The 14446-nt window shown below is 34.9% G+C and overlaps 1 protein-coding gene across 12 annotated transcripts in view; it reads left to right on the forward strand.

Moving 5' to 3' along the window:
* SLC4A4 (solute carrier family 4 member 4) overlaps positions 1 to 12493 on the forward strand; it is a 499211-nt gene extending 486718 nt beyond the window's left edge. For 5 of the 12 annotated variants that reach the window (XM_032259361.1, XM_032259360.1, XM_032259363.1 and 2 more), the window contains 2 exons: positions 7090 to 7169; positions 8196 to 12493. In XM_032259361.1, the coding sequence (XP_032115252.1) occupies positions 7090 to 7169; positions 8196 to 8301 (186 nt within the window). In that variant the 3' untranslated portion in view covers positions 8302 to 12493. Of the gene's footprint in view, positions 1 to 3869; positions 3967 to 7089; positions 7170 to 8195 lie in introns of all 12 variants that reach the window. The other 7 variants (XM_032259359.1, XM_032259368.1, XM_032259371.1 and 4 more) reach the window with 6 other exon arrangements.
* The last annotated feature ends 1953 nt before the right edge of the window (positions 12494 to 14446 follow it).

The raw sequence follows: 14446 nt of genomic DNA on the forward strand, positions 1-14446 counted from the left end.
TGTGTAAAGTGTAAGGAAGGCATCCAGTTTCATTTTTCTGCATATGGCTAGTCAGTTTTCCCAATGCCATTTATTAAATAGGGAATCCTTTCCCATTGCTTGTTTTCATCAGATTTGTCAAAGATCAGATGGTTATAGATGTGTAGCGTTATTCCTGAGGTCTCTGTTCTGTTCTGTTTGTCTATATGTCTCTTTTGGGACCAGTAGCATGTTGTTTTGGTTACTGTAACCTAATAGTATGGTTTGAAGTCAGGTAGCGTGATGCTTCCAGCTTTGCTCTTTATGCTTATGATTGTCTTGGTTATATGGGCTTTTTTTTGGTTCCATATGAAATTTAAAATAGTTTTTTTCTAATTCTGTGAAGAAAGTCAATGGTGGCTTGATGGGGATAGCATTGAATCTATAAATTACTTTGGGCAGTATGGCCATTTTGATATTGATTCTTCCCATCTATGGGTGTGGAATATTTTTCCATTTGTTTGTGTCCTCTCTTATTTCCTTGAGCAGTAGTTTGTAGTTCTTCTTGAAGAGGTCCTTCACATCCCTTGGAAGTTGTATTCCTTGGTATTTTATTCTCTTTGTAAAAATTGTGAATGGGAGTTCACTCATGATTTGGCTCTCTGTTTGTCTATTACTGGTGTATAGGAATGTTTGAGATTTTTGCACTTTGATTTTGTATCTTGAGACTTTGCCAAAGCTCTTATCAGCTTAAGAAGATTTGGGGCTGAGATAATGGGGCTTTCTAAGTATACAGTCATGTCATCTGCAAACAGAGACAATTTGACTTCCACTCTTCCTATTTAAATACGCTTTACCTCTTCTCTTGCCTGACTGCTCTGGCCAGAACTTTCAATACTATGTTGAATAGGACTGGTGAGTGAGGGCATCCTTGTCTTGTGCCAGTTTTCAAAGGGAATGCTTCCAGCTTTTGCCCATTCAGTATGATATTGGCTGTGGGTTTGTCATAAATAGCTCTTATTATTTTCAGATATGTTCCATCAATATCAGGTTTATTGAGAGTTTTTAGCATGAAGGGGTGTTGAATTTTATCGAATGCCTTTTCTGTGTCTGTTGAGATAATCATGTGAGGTTTTTTTTGTCATTGTTTCTGTTTATATGGTGGATTACATTTATTGATTTGCATGTGATGAACCAGCCTTGCATCCCAGGGATGAAGCTGACTTGATCATGTGGATAAGCTTTTTGATGTGTTGCTGGATTCTGTTGCCAGTATTTTATTGAGAATTTTCACATTGATGTTCATCAGGGATATTGGCCTGAAATTTTCTTTTTTTGTGTGTCTCTGCCAAGTATTGGTATCAGGATGATGCTGGCCTCATAAAATGACTTAGAGAAGATTCCCTCTTTTTCTGTTTATTGGAATAGTTTTAGAAGAAATCGTGCTAGCTCGTGTTTGCACCTCTGGTAGAATTCCTCTGTGAATCCGTCTGGTCCTGGGCTTTTTTTGGTTGGTAGGCTATTAACTACTGCCACCATTTCAGAACTTGTTACTGGTCTATTCAGGGATTCGACTTCTCCCTGGTTTAGTCTTGGGAGGGTGTATGTGTCCAGGAATTTATCCATTTCTAGATTTTCTAGTTTATTTGCATAGAGGTGTTTATAGTATTCTTTGCTGGTGGTTTGTATTACTGTGTCAATGGTGATATCCCCTTTATCATTTTTTTATTGTGTCTATTTGATTCTTCTCTCTTTTCTTCTTTATTCCTCTCGCTAGTTAGTGGTCCATACATTTGGTTAATTTTTTCAAAACGCCAGCTCCTGGGTTCATTGATTTTTTGAAGGGGTTTTCATGTCTCTATCTCCTTTAGTTCTGCTCTGATCTTAGTTATTTCATGTCTTTTGCCAGCTTTTGAATTTACTTGCTTTTGCTTCTCTAGTTCTTTTAATTCTGTTTCTTTTCATTGTGATGTTAGGGTATCAATTTTAGATATTTCCTGCTTTTTTTTTTTCATCCCAGAGATTCTGAGTACATTGTGTCTTTGTTTTCATTGGTTTCAGAGAAAATCTTTATTTCTACCTTCATTTCACTATTTACCAAGTAGTCATTCAGGAGCAGGTTGTTCAGATTCCATGTAGTTGTGGGATTTTGAGTGAGTTTCTTAATCCTGAGTTCTAATTTGATTGCACTGTGGTCTGAGAGACTGTTATGATTTCCATTTTTTTTTTTTTTTGCATTTCTGAGGAGTGTTTTACTCCCAATTATGTGGGTAATTTTAGAATAAGTGTGATGTGGTGCTGAGAAGAATGTATATTTTGTTGATTTGTGGTGGAGAGTTCTGTAGATGTCTGTTAAGTCAGCTTGGTCCAGAGCTGAGTTCAAGTCCTGAATGTCCTCGTTAATTTTCTGTCTCATTAGGTCTAATATTGACAGTCGGGATTTAAATTCTCCCACTATTATTGTGTGGGAGTATAAGTCTCTTTGTAGGTCTCTAAGAACTTGCTCTAAGAATCTGGATGCTTCTGTATTGGTGCATATATATTTAGAATAATTAGCTCTTCTTGTTGCATTGATCCCTTTACCATTATGTAATGCCCTCCTTTGTCTTATTTGATCTTTGTTGGTTAAAATCTGTTTTATCAGAGACTAGGATTGCGACTCCTACTTTTTTTTTCTTTCTTATTTTTTTTTCTTTCTTTCCATTTTCTTGGTAAATCTTCCTTTATCCCATTATTTTGAGTCTATGTGTGTCTTTGCACCCGAGACGGGTCACCCGAATACAGCACACTGACGGGTCTTGACTCTATCCAGTTTGCCAGGCTGTGTCTTTTAATTGGGGCATTTAGTCCATTTACATTTAAGGTTAATACTGTTATGTGTGGCATCTTTTTTATTCTGTTTTGCCAGTTTGAGTGCATTATATTAGTTCTCTTAAAGGATGCTGTAGTTCATTAACTTCTTTAGAGTCATCATAAGAAAATTTTCCACGTGCGTAAAAAGCTTTATGTTAACATTTTTTTAAACATTAAGTAAGTCTCATTTTTTTTTTCAACTAAAGATCATCTTTTTGGTACTTTCAGAGATATATTGGTCTTTGAGTGCAAACATAGACTTAGAATCAATATAATACAATTTAACAAAGCAAAGTGGTAATCTTTGGGAAATCTATTATAGTTTGCTATTATAGTTTGTGGTAGGTGGCCTGTTCTTTAAGCAGTCCTATGATTACCTGCCTGGTTTTTTTGTTTTATTCTGGTTATGATCTTCTGCTTACGTAACCATCATAGACACCTTTTTAAACATTTTGTTTTCTTACATTTTGCTTACATGTTCAGATATCTTTGGCACAAGCTAACCAAAATGAACCTTTATCCATAAAATAGTACTTAGAGTAAGTGAGGAAAGTTTATTTTTTAGTGTACATAGAAGGCTCCTTGATCATGGATATTTAAAAAGTCTGTCACTTGTTCTAGAGGAAAGATGGGTCATGATTTTTCTAGAGACAGAATCAGCAGAAACAAAATAAGAGTTTCAAGACCATTTATAATTTAGGAAGTTTCCTAACTTCAATCTGTTTTTGCATTGAGAAAATTTGCTTCACACATACAACTCATAAACATTTGCTGATTGGGAGTCTAACTTATAGAAAGCTTTACAATTCAGTTGTAGTGATCTCTCTTTGGTATAGTTCTAGTTTTAATTGACTCAATACCATCAACTCAGAAGAGTGGGAACAAACATGAGGGGGAAAGAAGCCATGCAGTTAAAAGCTAGCAAACTGGAAGTAATTACAGGGCTTTTCTTCTTAGTATTAAGTAAATGATTATATGAAAGGTTTGATCGATACTGGGAGATAGGAAGGGTTGTATAATAAAAATATTCTGAAATCTGTTGTACGTTTTTTTCACAGTCTGACTGCCCATACTCAGAAAAAGTTCCAAGTATTAAAATTCCAATGGACATCATGGAACAGCAACCTTTCCTAAGCGATAGCAAACCTTCCGACAGTGAGTAGAACTAACCTCTTGCTTGCTTGCTTGAATATGATTTGCACTTAACAGAGAAGACACTTTAGAATTGCCATCTGCATTAACTTTCCCCCAATTTTGTTTTTCATTTTTTTCTGTGAGAAGATTTACACTTAATATAATAAAACTTTATTTTTATATACCCTATACCCTAAGCTTCACTCTTAACTTCTTCCTTTTATCCATAATCTTTAAAATTTTTATTTGGTAGTCTTTTCTCTTCCCCAAATCATCCCCAGTTTTTCCAATTGCTAAATTAATAACCATGTTTTAATTGATTTTTCTCTTTTTTTCCTGCTGGTATTTAGAATTGCAGCTTATAGTACTACATCACTGTCACTGTTTGTCTTCCTTAGGTTTTAACCAATGATCAAATCAGCTCAAAAGAGAAATTGATCAATAAATAGTTAATATTGATAATCTGGAAAAATTATTATTTTGATTAAATTAGAAATCGAAGTATTAGCACAACTTTCTAGATATAACTTATATGCATTTGCTTTCTAATTTGTTCATCCCTTCTTTTGCTAATTCAAAATTATCATTATAACTGCACTGGTCTTTCTAGGGTAATAGCCTGGTGGCTATTACCAGTGCAATAGTTTATGACATTTTTCCTCCTGTAATTGAATTAACAGGTCTCTTAGAAATGGGGTCAACCTCTAGAGTAATGTTAGTGACCATTTCAGACTTTCCAATAGTAGGTAGCAGTTGCCATCAAGATATTTTCCACTTTGCCTTCTTATTGAAGAACATGCATCGTTTTAGATTCAGATGCACTTCAAAGTACACTGATCTGTTACAGAAAAAGACAGTTAAGACACGTTTATTTCTATTTTACCAAGCCACCTCCACTTCAATAAGAGATTACTGTTATCAAGAAAAGTTTGGAATAAATTTCTATTGATTAAAAAAAAAAGGTATATTAGTTACCAATCATTGAGTAACAAATTGCTGTAAAACTTTTAGCAGTTTAAAACAGCAAACATATTTTCTTACACAATTCCTGATATTCAGAAATGCAGGGGCAACTGATTTGGTTCTGGCTCAGAGTTTCTAGTGATATTGCACTGAAAGCTGTCATCAGCTGGGGTTGAGTCTCTGAAGACTTTTTTTTTTTTCTTTTTGTCCAGAAAGAAATGAAGGAATTTCTTGAAAATGATAATATGTTCCAGTGTGAGAGCGGGCCTGAGCATAGGGGCTTAAGGCCCCCAATACAAAATTTTGGAGAGTTTAAATACCCTCTACTTGGGGTGTGCCCTATGTAAATGAAGAGGATGAAGTAAAGTTACAAAGTCATTTACTTGGCCTATGCCCCATGGAGAGGATATTTCCTATCGTAGCTGATGTGTGACGCAGCCTTATGTTCCCTGCCTCCAGACTTTTTTCCTGCCTCATCTCCTCACTGAGAGATGTGATCTTCCTAAAGATTCATGGGAAGCAGAGGGACCAGTGTTTTTTTTTCTGTAACTGCTTCATGCTGGCGTGGGGCATAGTACCTACCTATTGGGGATCACTGAACTTTCTTCCTGCTTTGTCTAGTGAGGCAGGGTAGCTCCCTGATGGACAGGGGTGGTATCTTCACCTGGAACCAGCTGGCTGGACTTCGTTCCATGATCATCTGAAGCTTGATGGTCTCTAGACAAGAGGAAATGAACTTGGTTAAAGGGGGAATTTTTTTAAACAATATTCTGGGATGCCATTGTTCTGAACTAAGCTCATGGACTAGGCCCCAACAGACCAAACCAAATCAAACCAAAATAAAGTCATTTGTGCTAAGACTTTAAGGAAACACGTGAATTCTAGAACAGACCAGGTTTTGTATCTTCTTCTGCAAATCTCTATAATAAACATTCTTGACAGCATAGGTATCCACCCCCTGAGGGTCCCATTAAATATTTTAGTCTCTGAAGAGTTGGTTGGAGCTGGAGATCTGCTTCCAAAAGCACACTCATGAGGGCCATGGCATGGCATTTGTTTCTTTACCTGTGGGTATCTCCATAGGGCTGCCCATGATATGGCTTCTCTCAAAGCTAGTGATAAAAGAGAAAGAAACCAAGACAGAAGCTACAATCTTTTATAACTTAATCTCAGAAGTAACAGATTAGTTCTGTCATATTCTGAAGATTGTGCAGACCCACACTCTTAACATTGTGGGAAAGAATTACACAAAGTCATAAATACCAGGAGACAGATATCTCTGGATCTTGGAGGCTGGCTACCAGCCTGGAATTCAAGAACAAAGAACTAAAGCAGTCTTACCTTTGGTGTCCAGTTTGTAACCTACAACTTGTAACTGAGGCTAATTTCTGTTAACTCCTATTAATGGAGTTTTGTTACAGATTTCTTTTGAATTTAAGCTCCTCAAACCATGTTCTGACTTCATTTTTTATCAATGGAACATTAACAGCAAAAGCAGACATTAACATACATGTGCCTAGCATGTATGTTTTCTGTTGGCATTATAACCTGGAATAGCCCCATATCAATAAATGTAAAAGCTATTTAAAAAATCACTAGCCAGAATTTGAGAGTCATAGACAAAGTTTATGTGCCAGTTGCCCTTTACCTTCTCAAAACCCCTTTTAGGGAAAAATTGCAAGTTGATATTAGAAATTTACTTAAGTGAAATACACATGAGTATTTTGCCTGAAATGTTTCCTAATGTCATGTTGATCTTTATCATCCATGAAAGAACAAAACTGATAGAAGTAGGGTTGTGGTATAAGTAAATACCTCAAAAAAAAATCTTTTTTTCCCTGTGAAAGACAGCAAGGCCAACTTAGGAATTCTGAAGATAGAAGGAAATCCAAGAGCAAGCCTTAGACATTAGGAGAATGCTATCACCCTCTAAAAATGATTTGCTGCCTATCCTCACTGACAAGACAACTGACCCATCCCAGAAAACCTAAAGTAAAGGAAACTAAGTGATTTTGTCTTCATCACACGAGAGTCTTAGCTTAATACATTGTTTATTGAAATGTCTAAACTTGACTTTTTTACTCTTTCTAGTTGTGGAAGATGCATCCTTTTGTGAAGATTTTTATTTTATACTTTACCAAAGACTTACTATTTATGTTTTTAAAATATTTTATTTTTTAGGAGAAAGATCACCAACATTCCTTGAACGCCACACATCATGCTGATAAAATTCCTTTCCTTCAGTCACTCGGTTTGCCAAGGTAAAGGAGAGCCCCGTATTTTACATTGTTATGTGGGATAATTGCCCCACAGAAATGTAGTTAATGGTGGGTTATTGACAGAACTTCTTGTTCTCCTTCCTCTCTGATTTTTCTTAAATAAATTACCCAGTGATCAAAACTTGTTCCAGCTTTTACTAGTAGAAAGCATTCTAAGAGATCTACTTACTCTTAATAATAGAATCTTTCATTAAGTCACAGACCAGGATCAACATTAGCTCTTATAATTTTGGTGTCATCCCTGCTTTGAAGAGATAACTAGCACTTTTTTTTCTTTACTTTTCTTTTCCTTTTTTTTTTTTTTTTTTGAGACAGAGTCTCACTCTTGTTGCCCAGACTGGAGTGTAATGGCGCGATCTCGGCTCATCACAACCTTCACCTCCCTGGTTAAAACGAGTCTCCTGCCTCAGCCTCCTGTAATCCTCAGCTGGGATTACAGGCATGCGCCACCACAGCCCAGCCAATTTTTGTATTTTTAGGAGAGACGGGTGTTTCTCCACGTTGGTCTCAAACTCCCAACCTCAAGTGATCCACCCGCCTTGGCCTCCCCAAATGCTGGGATTACAGGCATGAGCCACTGTGCCCGGCTGGTAACTTGCACTTTCTGGTAGCTCTTCTTCAGTGGTTTCCTTCCCTCTTAACAAAGTTCTAGAGATTTCAGGTTCTAATTGATTTTCTGAAATCTCTGAATGTTTTTATTATGTGAGTCGTTTTGTCCTCTAATTCCTGACAGCATTACTCACCTGGTAGTGCTTCTTTTCCTTTTGTGTTTGTTTTTATTGTTTTAATCTAGGTATGAGATCTGGTGAAATCTTTTACTTGAATTTTTTTACTCTGATACCTTCATCCCATTTAAAATGTTCGTTTTTAATACACAAAGAGGATATAAGTATTAAAAGAGAACAAAGAAGGACACATTTTACTTCTATACAATGCATATACATTTGACAGATGATAAAGGAAATCTGATTTACTTACTCCTTTTTTTTTTTTTTTCATTTTCTCTAGTCCTCCTAGAACTCCAGTAAAAGTTGTGCCTCAAATTAGAATAGAACTTGAGCCTGAAGACAATGATTATTTCTGGAGGAGCAAGGGAACAGAAACTACATTGTAACCTATTTGTCTTTGTTAAAACTGACATTTTGTTGTTCAAGTCCTTTGTTTTTGTTTGGCTGTTTATTTTTTAACTTTTGTTTTGTCTTAGTTTTTGGTCACTGGCCAAATAATACAGTAATCTCTCTGCTTCTCTCTTGCATAGATACGATCAAGGTAATAGTGCACCGTTCCTTAAAAACAGCATCTGAGGAATCCCTCTTTTGTTTTTAAACGTTCAGATGTGTCCTCTGATAACCAAATTCTTCCGTCACTCAAGACATGCACAGACCCTGTCCTTTGCCTCTATTAAGCAGAGGATAAAAGTATTAAGGATTTTATAACACAACTTTTATTAAAATATTGAAGGAACTTACAACTTTAGCTTTGGAGCTGTGCTTACTGGCTTGTCTTTGTCTGGTAGAACAAACCTTGACCTCCAGACAGAGTCCCTTCTTTCTTATAGAGCTCTCCGGGACTGGAAAAAGTGCTGCTATTCTAACTTGCTCTTGCTTGTAAACCCTAATCTTAGAGTTATCAAAAGAAGACAAACTGAAGGTACTTTACTCCCTATACAGAAACCATTGCCATCATTGTAGCAAGTGCTGGAATGTCCCTTTTTTCCTATGCAACTTTTTTTAACCCTTTAATGAACTTATCTGTTGAGTACATTGAAGAATATTTTTCTTCCTAGATTTTGTTGTTTAAATTATGGGGCCTAACCTGCAACTTATTTTTTGTCAATTTTTAAAACTTTTTTTTAATTACTGTAAAGAAAATGAATTTTTTCCTGCAGCAGGAAACATAGTTTTGAGTAGTTCTACCTCTTATTTGTAGCTGCCAGGCTTTCTGTAAAAATTGTATTGTATATAATGTGATTTTTACACATACATACACACACAAATACGCAATCTCGAGGGTAAGCCAGAAGGCAAGATCAGATTAAAAACACCATGTTTCTAAGCATCAATTTTTCCCTTTCTTTAAAAGAAACTTAACTGTTCTATGAAGGAGACTGAGGGAGAAGAGACAAACTCCTATGTCATGAGAATAACCGATGTTCTGATAATAGTAACATCTGGGTACAGATGCTGATTGTATTACCACGTCAGTGTCCTATGCAGTATTGTTAGACATTTTCTCATTTTGAAATATTTGTGTGTTTATGTATGTGCTCTGTGTATGGCTGGTGCATATATGTACAATAGTAGAAAGCAAAAGAGTGATGGTAGGCAGGGGGCAAAGCCATCGAGTCCCTTGTGCCAGTTTTCATGAAACCTAAACCACATTTGAAAACATTAATCAAGGGTCCAAGAAGCCTGTCCTTATGAAAATGAGGGTAAATATAGTATACTTCCCAGGTATCAGTCATTATAATTGATATAATAGCTCATATTTATAATACAAAATAATAGACGTATTAATAGCCCTTTTACACACCTATAAAATGTAATGGGATTGCAGACCTGCAGAGTACACTGTAACAGTACTCTCATGCAATTTTCCTAGGATGCAAAGGCAATTATTCTTTGTGAGACATTTAGAATATATTTGTGTACATATTATATGTATGTATATTTCAAAGTACCATACTGAAAATTAGACATTTATTAACCAAATTTAACATGGTATTTAAATGTAATGTTTTTAATGATACATTACATAGTGTGAATGTATATTAAGAAACCATTTTAAATGTTGAAATTATAAGTTTGGATTCATATAACCACAACTGTGCTATACCTTAACTATAACCAGTTGTTGCAGAGTATACTAGAAGCAGAATGAAACCACATTTTTTGGTTTGATAATATGCACTTATCAATTACCATTTATTGTTATGTTAATTAAATTATAATTCTGTCTCCTTGTAATTTTGATTACAAAAATTTTATTATCCTGAGTTAGCTGTCAGTTTTACAGTATCTGATACTCCTAAAATTTTTAATTTATACAAATTAGACAATAATGAACCGAATTTTTCATTAAAATAGTGGTGAATTATATGCTATTGTGTTAAAACCTCACATGCCAAATTTTGGCATCACATTTGTTTTTAGGGCTGTCTTAAAATGATTATTCTGTATTATCTAGCTTTCTATTACCCTAATAAAAACCTGTATAAGAAGGCCTTCCCTTTTTCTTTACTGATGGAAGCATCAATAAATTGTGTAAAAACCATGTATAGTACATTTAGCTTAAACTGTGATCTTGTTAAGTTAAAGGTACTTTTGTTTACTTTTACAAAAGCTCTAGATAAAGCTTACTTTTCTGATCAGGAATCAAGTATTTATGGTTTCACTGCCCTCTCCATACCTTTCAAAGAATTCCTGAAGCAACTTAACTCATCTTTCAGCCTCTGAGTAGAGGTAAAACCTATATGTACTTCTGTTTCTGATCCATATTGGTATTTATGACATGAACACAGAATAGTATCTTACATTTGCTAAATAAACAGTTAATATCAAATCCTTTCAATATTCTAGAACCCAGGAAAGTTTTTCAACATGTCATTATTTTCAAAGGAACAGAAGTAGTTAACCAAACTAACAAGTAAAACCTGAGGTTCAGATAGAGACACCACATTATCAGTATTTTAACTGAATTTACCCATTGACTAAGAATGAGCCATATTTGGCGGTGGTTTTGTTTCTATGCAAACTGGACACAAATTACAACCGTAAATTTTTTTTATAAGTGTTTCTCCCTTTTCTCCATGATATGAATTCAGAGATAAAAGATTCGAGAGGTAAAGGCAAAGTATACTCAGAGTTGTTGTTAACCAGAAAGTCCTGGCTGTGGTTGGAGAAACACTATTGGAAGAAAAGACAGAACTAAGCCAAGCGTCTGCCTTATCAAATGGGCATAAATGCCCCTGGTTTTATGTTTGGGAGAAAAATCTCTTGGACACACTGTTTTCCTTGACAAAAGTCATCTTTTCTACTGTGTGAAATGAACGCTCAGAATCCTAATTGTTTTGTGTGCCAGAGGAAGTAATGTCCTTGCCTCTTCTCCCAGTCAAGGTTGAGAAGTGGGGCTGGGGAGATTTACTGACTTAAGAAGTAGGAAAACAAAAACCTCTCTCCTCAGCCTTCCACCTTAAAGAGTGGAGGAAAAACAGTTGTCTGCTGTCTGTAATTCAGTTTGTGTGTATTTTACGTTTATGCACCAACCCACACAGAGTAAATCTTTTATCAACTATATACTGGTGTTTAACAGAGAATGATTGTCTTCCGAGTTTTTTGGTTCCTTTTTTAACTGTGTTAAAGTACTTGAAATGTATTGACTGCTGACTATATTTTAAAAACAAAATGAAACCATTTGAGTTGTATTACAGAGGTTGACATTGTTCAGGGATGGGACAAAGCCTTCTTTAATCCTTTTCATACTACTTAATGATTTTGGTGCAGGAACCTGAGATTTTCTCATTTATATTTCATGATATTTCACATCTGCTCTTCACGCATGAGCATGAAGCCCAGTGGCACCAAGTGGCTGGGTACAATTAAGTGATGTTTTATAGCACTTCACTATCTGAAAGGCCATGGAAGTTTTCAGATGATTTCACTAAGCTTCATTGCAACCTGAAATTTAAAAAAAAAAAAAAAAAGTTTTGTAATACTTTAACCAATTAAGCTGTGTTTTGGTCAGAAATTTAGGTATGTCTGATTCCCTGGCTCATTTCATTGTGCTCTATGGGTACGTATAAAAAGCAAGAATTCTGTTTCCTAGGCAAATATTGCAACTCAGGGCTAAAGTCATCCAGTGAAACTTTTAGAGCCAGAAGTAACTTTGTCCCAGTCCTACAATGTGAAAAGAGTGAATAGTTGCCTCTTTTTAGCCATTTTCATGGCTGGTACATATTCGTACACATTACTTTTCAGAATCAATACGCACTTTCAGATATTCTTATTTTTATTCTCTTAAGTCTTTATTAACTTTGGAGAGAGAAATGATGCATCTTTTTATTTTAAATGAAGTAGATCAACATGGTGGAACAAAATGATAAAGAACAGAAAACATTTCAATATATTACTAATAACTTTTTCCAATATAAATCCTAAAATTCCTATAACATTATAGTATTTTACAGTTTTATGAAGCTTTCTATTGTGACTTTTATGGAATTAAGAGATGAAGAAGATGAGATATTTTAGCATTTATATTTTTCAAAATTATATGTATACTTAAAATAAAGTAACTTTATGCATTTATGGGTGTCTAGTGCTTCTGTTCAACTCCTCATATAATTGTTAAATGCCTATTATTTATTTCTTTGGGTGCTGCAGGGAGAGATGAGCAAGTCAGAATCCTTGCCTGACGTTGCTTTAGTTACTTCAGCCAGGAGGATACAATTAGTGTCCAAATTACATGTTTAAGAAAGATTCTAAGAATTCTAAGTATTAATGAAATGCTATTATGCAAAGATTCAGAGGAAGAAAAATAGGTCCAACTAAGAGCAATAGGAATGGTCTTTTTTGAGAAGACAGTATTGTCTTCTTTTATATAGTGAAATATAAAATACTATTTTCTTGAATCCAGGATGAGGTATAAATTAATTCTCAAAACAAAACAAACAAACAAAAAACAAACTGTTAAGCATAATAAGTACTTACTAAATAATTATTCAAATGAATGAAATCTTAGAATGATTTTTCACAGAAGATACAGTATATACACTTTTGCTGGGTCTATCTAAGGTTTCATGTAATATTTAAAATTCTCTAGGAAACTTCAGTCCAAAATTATAATCAGAGAGTGGTGGTATTGGGTGGGTGGGGACCAAATAATAGAAGTGATAAGAGAGAACTGCTGGTTGCAGTAAAAGGTGACATAAAAACAAAAATAATGAGGCAGTGACATTGGCCTAATCCTTTAATCTGAAAACTTAACAGAGAAAATAGCTCTGAGCATGAGGAGACTGATAGTGGTAGTGATGATGGTAGTTAGGGAATGGGATTTGGAGTGTATCATTGAGCTGGAAGAAGCAGCAGAAGCCACACACAGAATACATTCTAATTTGGGAGAATTTGTATCTTCCGCATACACACAGAAGAGTCATTAAATAATATTGCCATGCACAACAATAAAAGTCAAGGAATTAGATCAAATTATATTTAGTATATTATGAAAAAGAGTATACTTGTGCATATGCTTTTGCATTTTACCAACTCTTCATTATGCTATGCAGCCTATCTGACCCCCTCTCTGAGAACTAGGAGGTACAACACAAACCCCCTGAACTACAAAATCATCTTTCTCAAGGTCTAGGCATGACAGCTTGAGCACCTTAGGTCTCAAATCCTCATTCAGAATATATTAATGCTCATTTTATTCAAAATGTTAACAAGCTTGGTCATCTATAGATTTATTGAAATAGAAGAAATTAGAAACCACAGAGAAAACTATTGATAAGAGAATTGATGTAGCCAGAATTAATAGCTCAGTCCTGACAGGAAGAGAGAAAGAAGATATTAAAAAACTGTACAAAATATATTCAATTACTTAAGAATTGGGTTATCTAGTACAGAGGCAGGACACCACAACTGATCTTAAAATATGTTGCTTTTATATTGACTGAAATCCACTGATTAAATTATTAACCTGATTAAATATCTTAAAGGTAAAAATACATTGTAATTAATGGTCTGAATAATGATTTAGGGACATCAAGACAATATTAAGCCATATTTGATTTTTGTTCATTCATCCTTGATAAACACTGAATGAGGTAGTTGCCGAAGAACCAAAAATAAGACATGATTCTTAATTTCAAGTGGCTTACCTTCAAGTGAGAAAGAAAGACATGTAGTCAAAGGAGTGCAATAAAAATTTATAAGTACCTCAATAGAAGTATGTGCTGGCTACAGTGGGTAACAATTCATTGTGGGAATAAGAGGCCAAATTGTCAGGAAGTCTCAAAGCAATCTGTCAGGTTTTTGTGAGCAAATGTTTGCCAGACAAATAGTCTGAAGTGGAATTAAGAAAGTGGTTAAAGACATTTCAAACCTGGAAGCTGTAAAACAAAATGGTGCATGCAGAGAATTGGCATGCATTAGTTCAATTTAATAATAATGAGACATACGTGTGTAAGACTCTTTGCTTGGTTAAGGAAATGAACAAACAAAAGATATAGTTCCTGCCCTAATGAATCGTATGTTTTAGAA

This window comes from Sapajus apella, unplaced genomic scaffold, assembly GCF_009761245.1.
Source record: "Sapajus apella isolate SASKATOON/1434 unplaced genomic scaffold, GSC_monkey_1.0 scaffold108, whole genome shotgun sequence".
Lineage (NCBI taxonomy): Eukaryota > Metazoa > Chordata > Mammalia > Primates > Cebidae > Sapajus > Sapajus apella.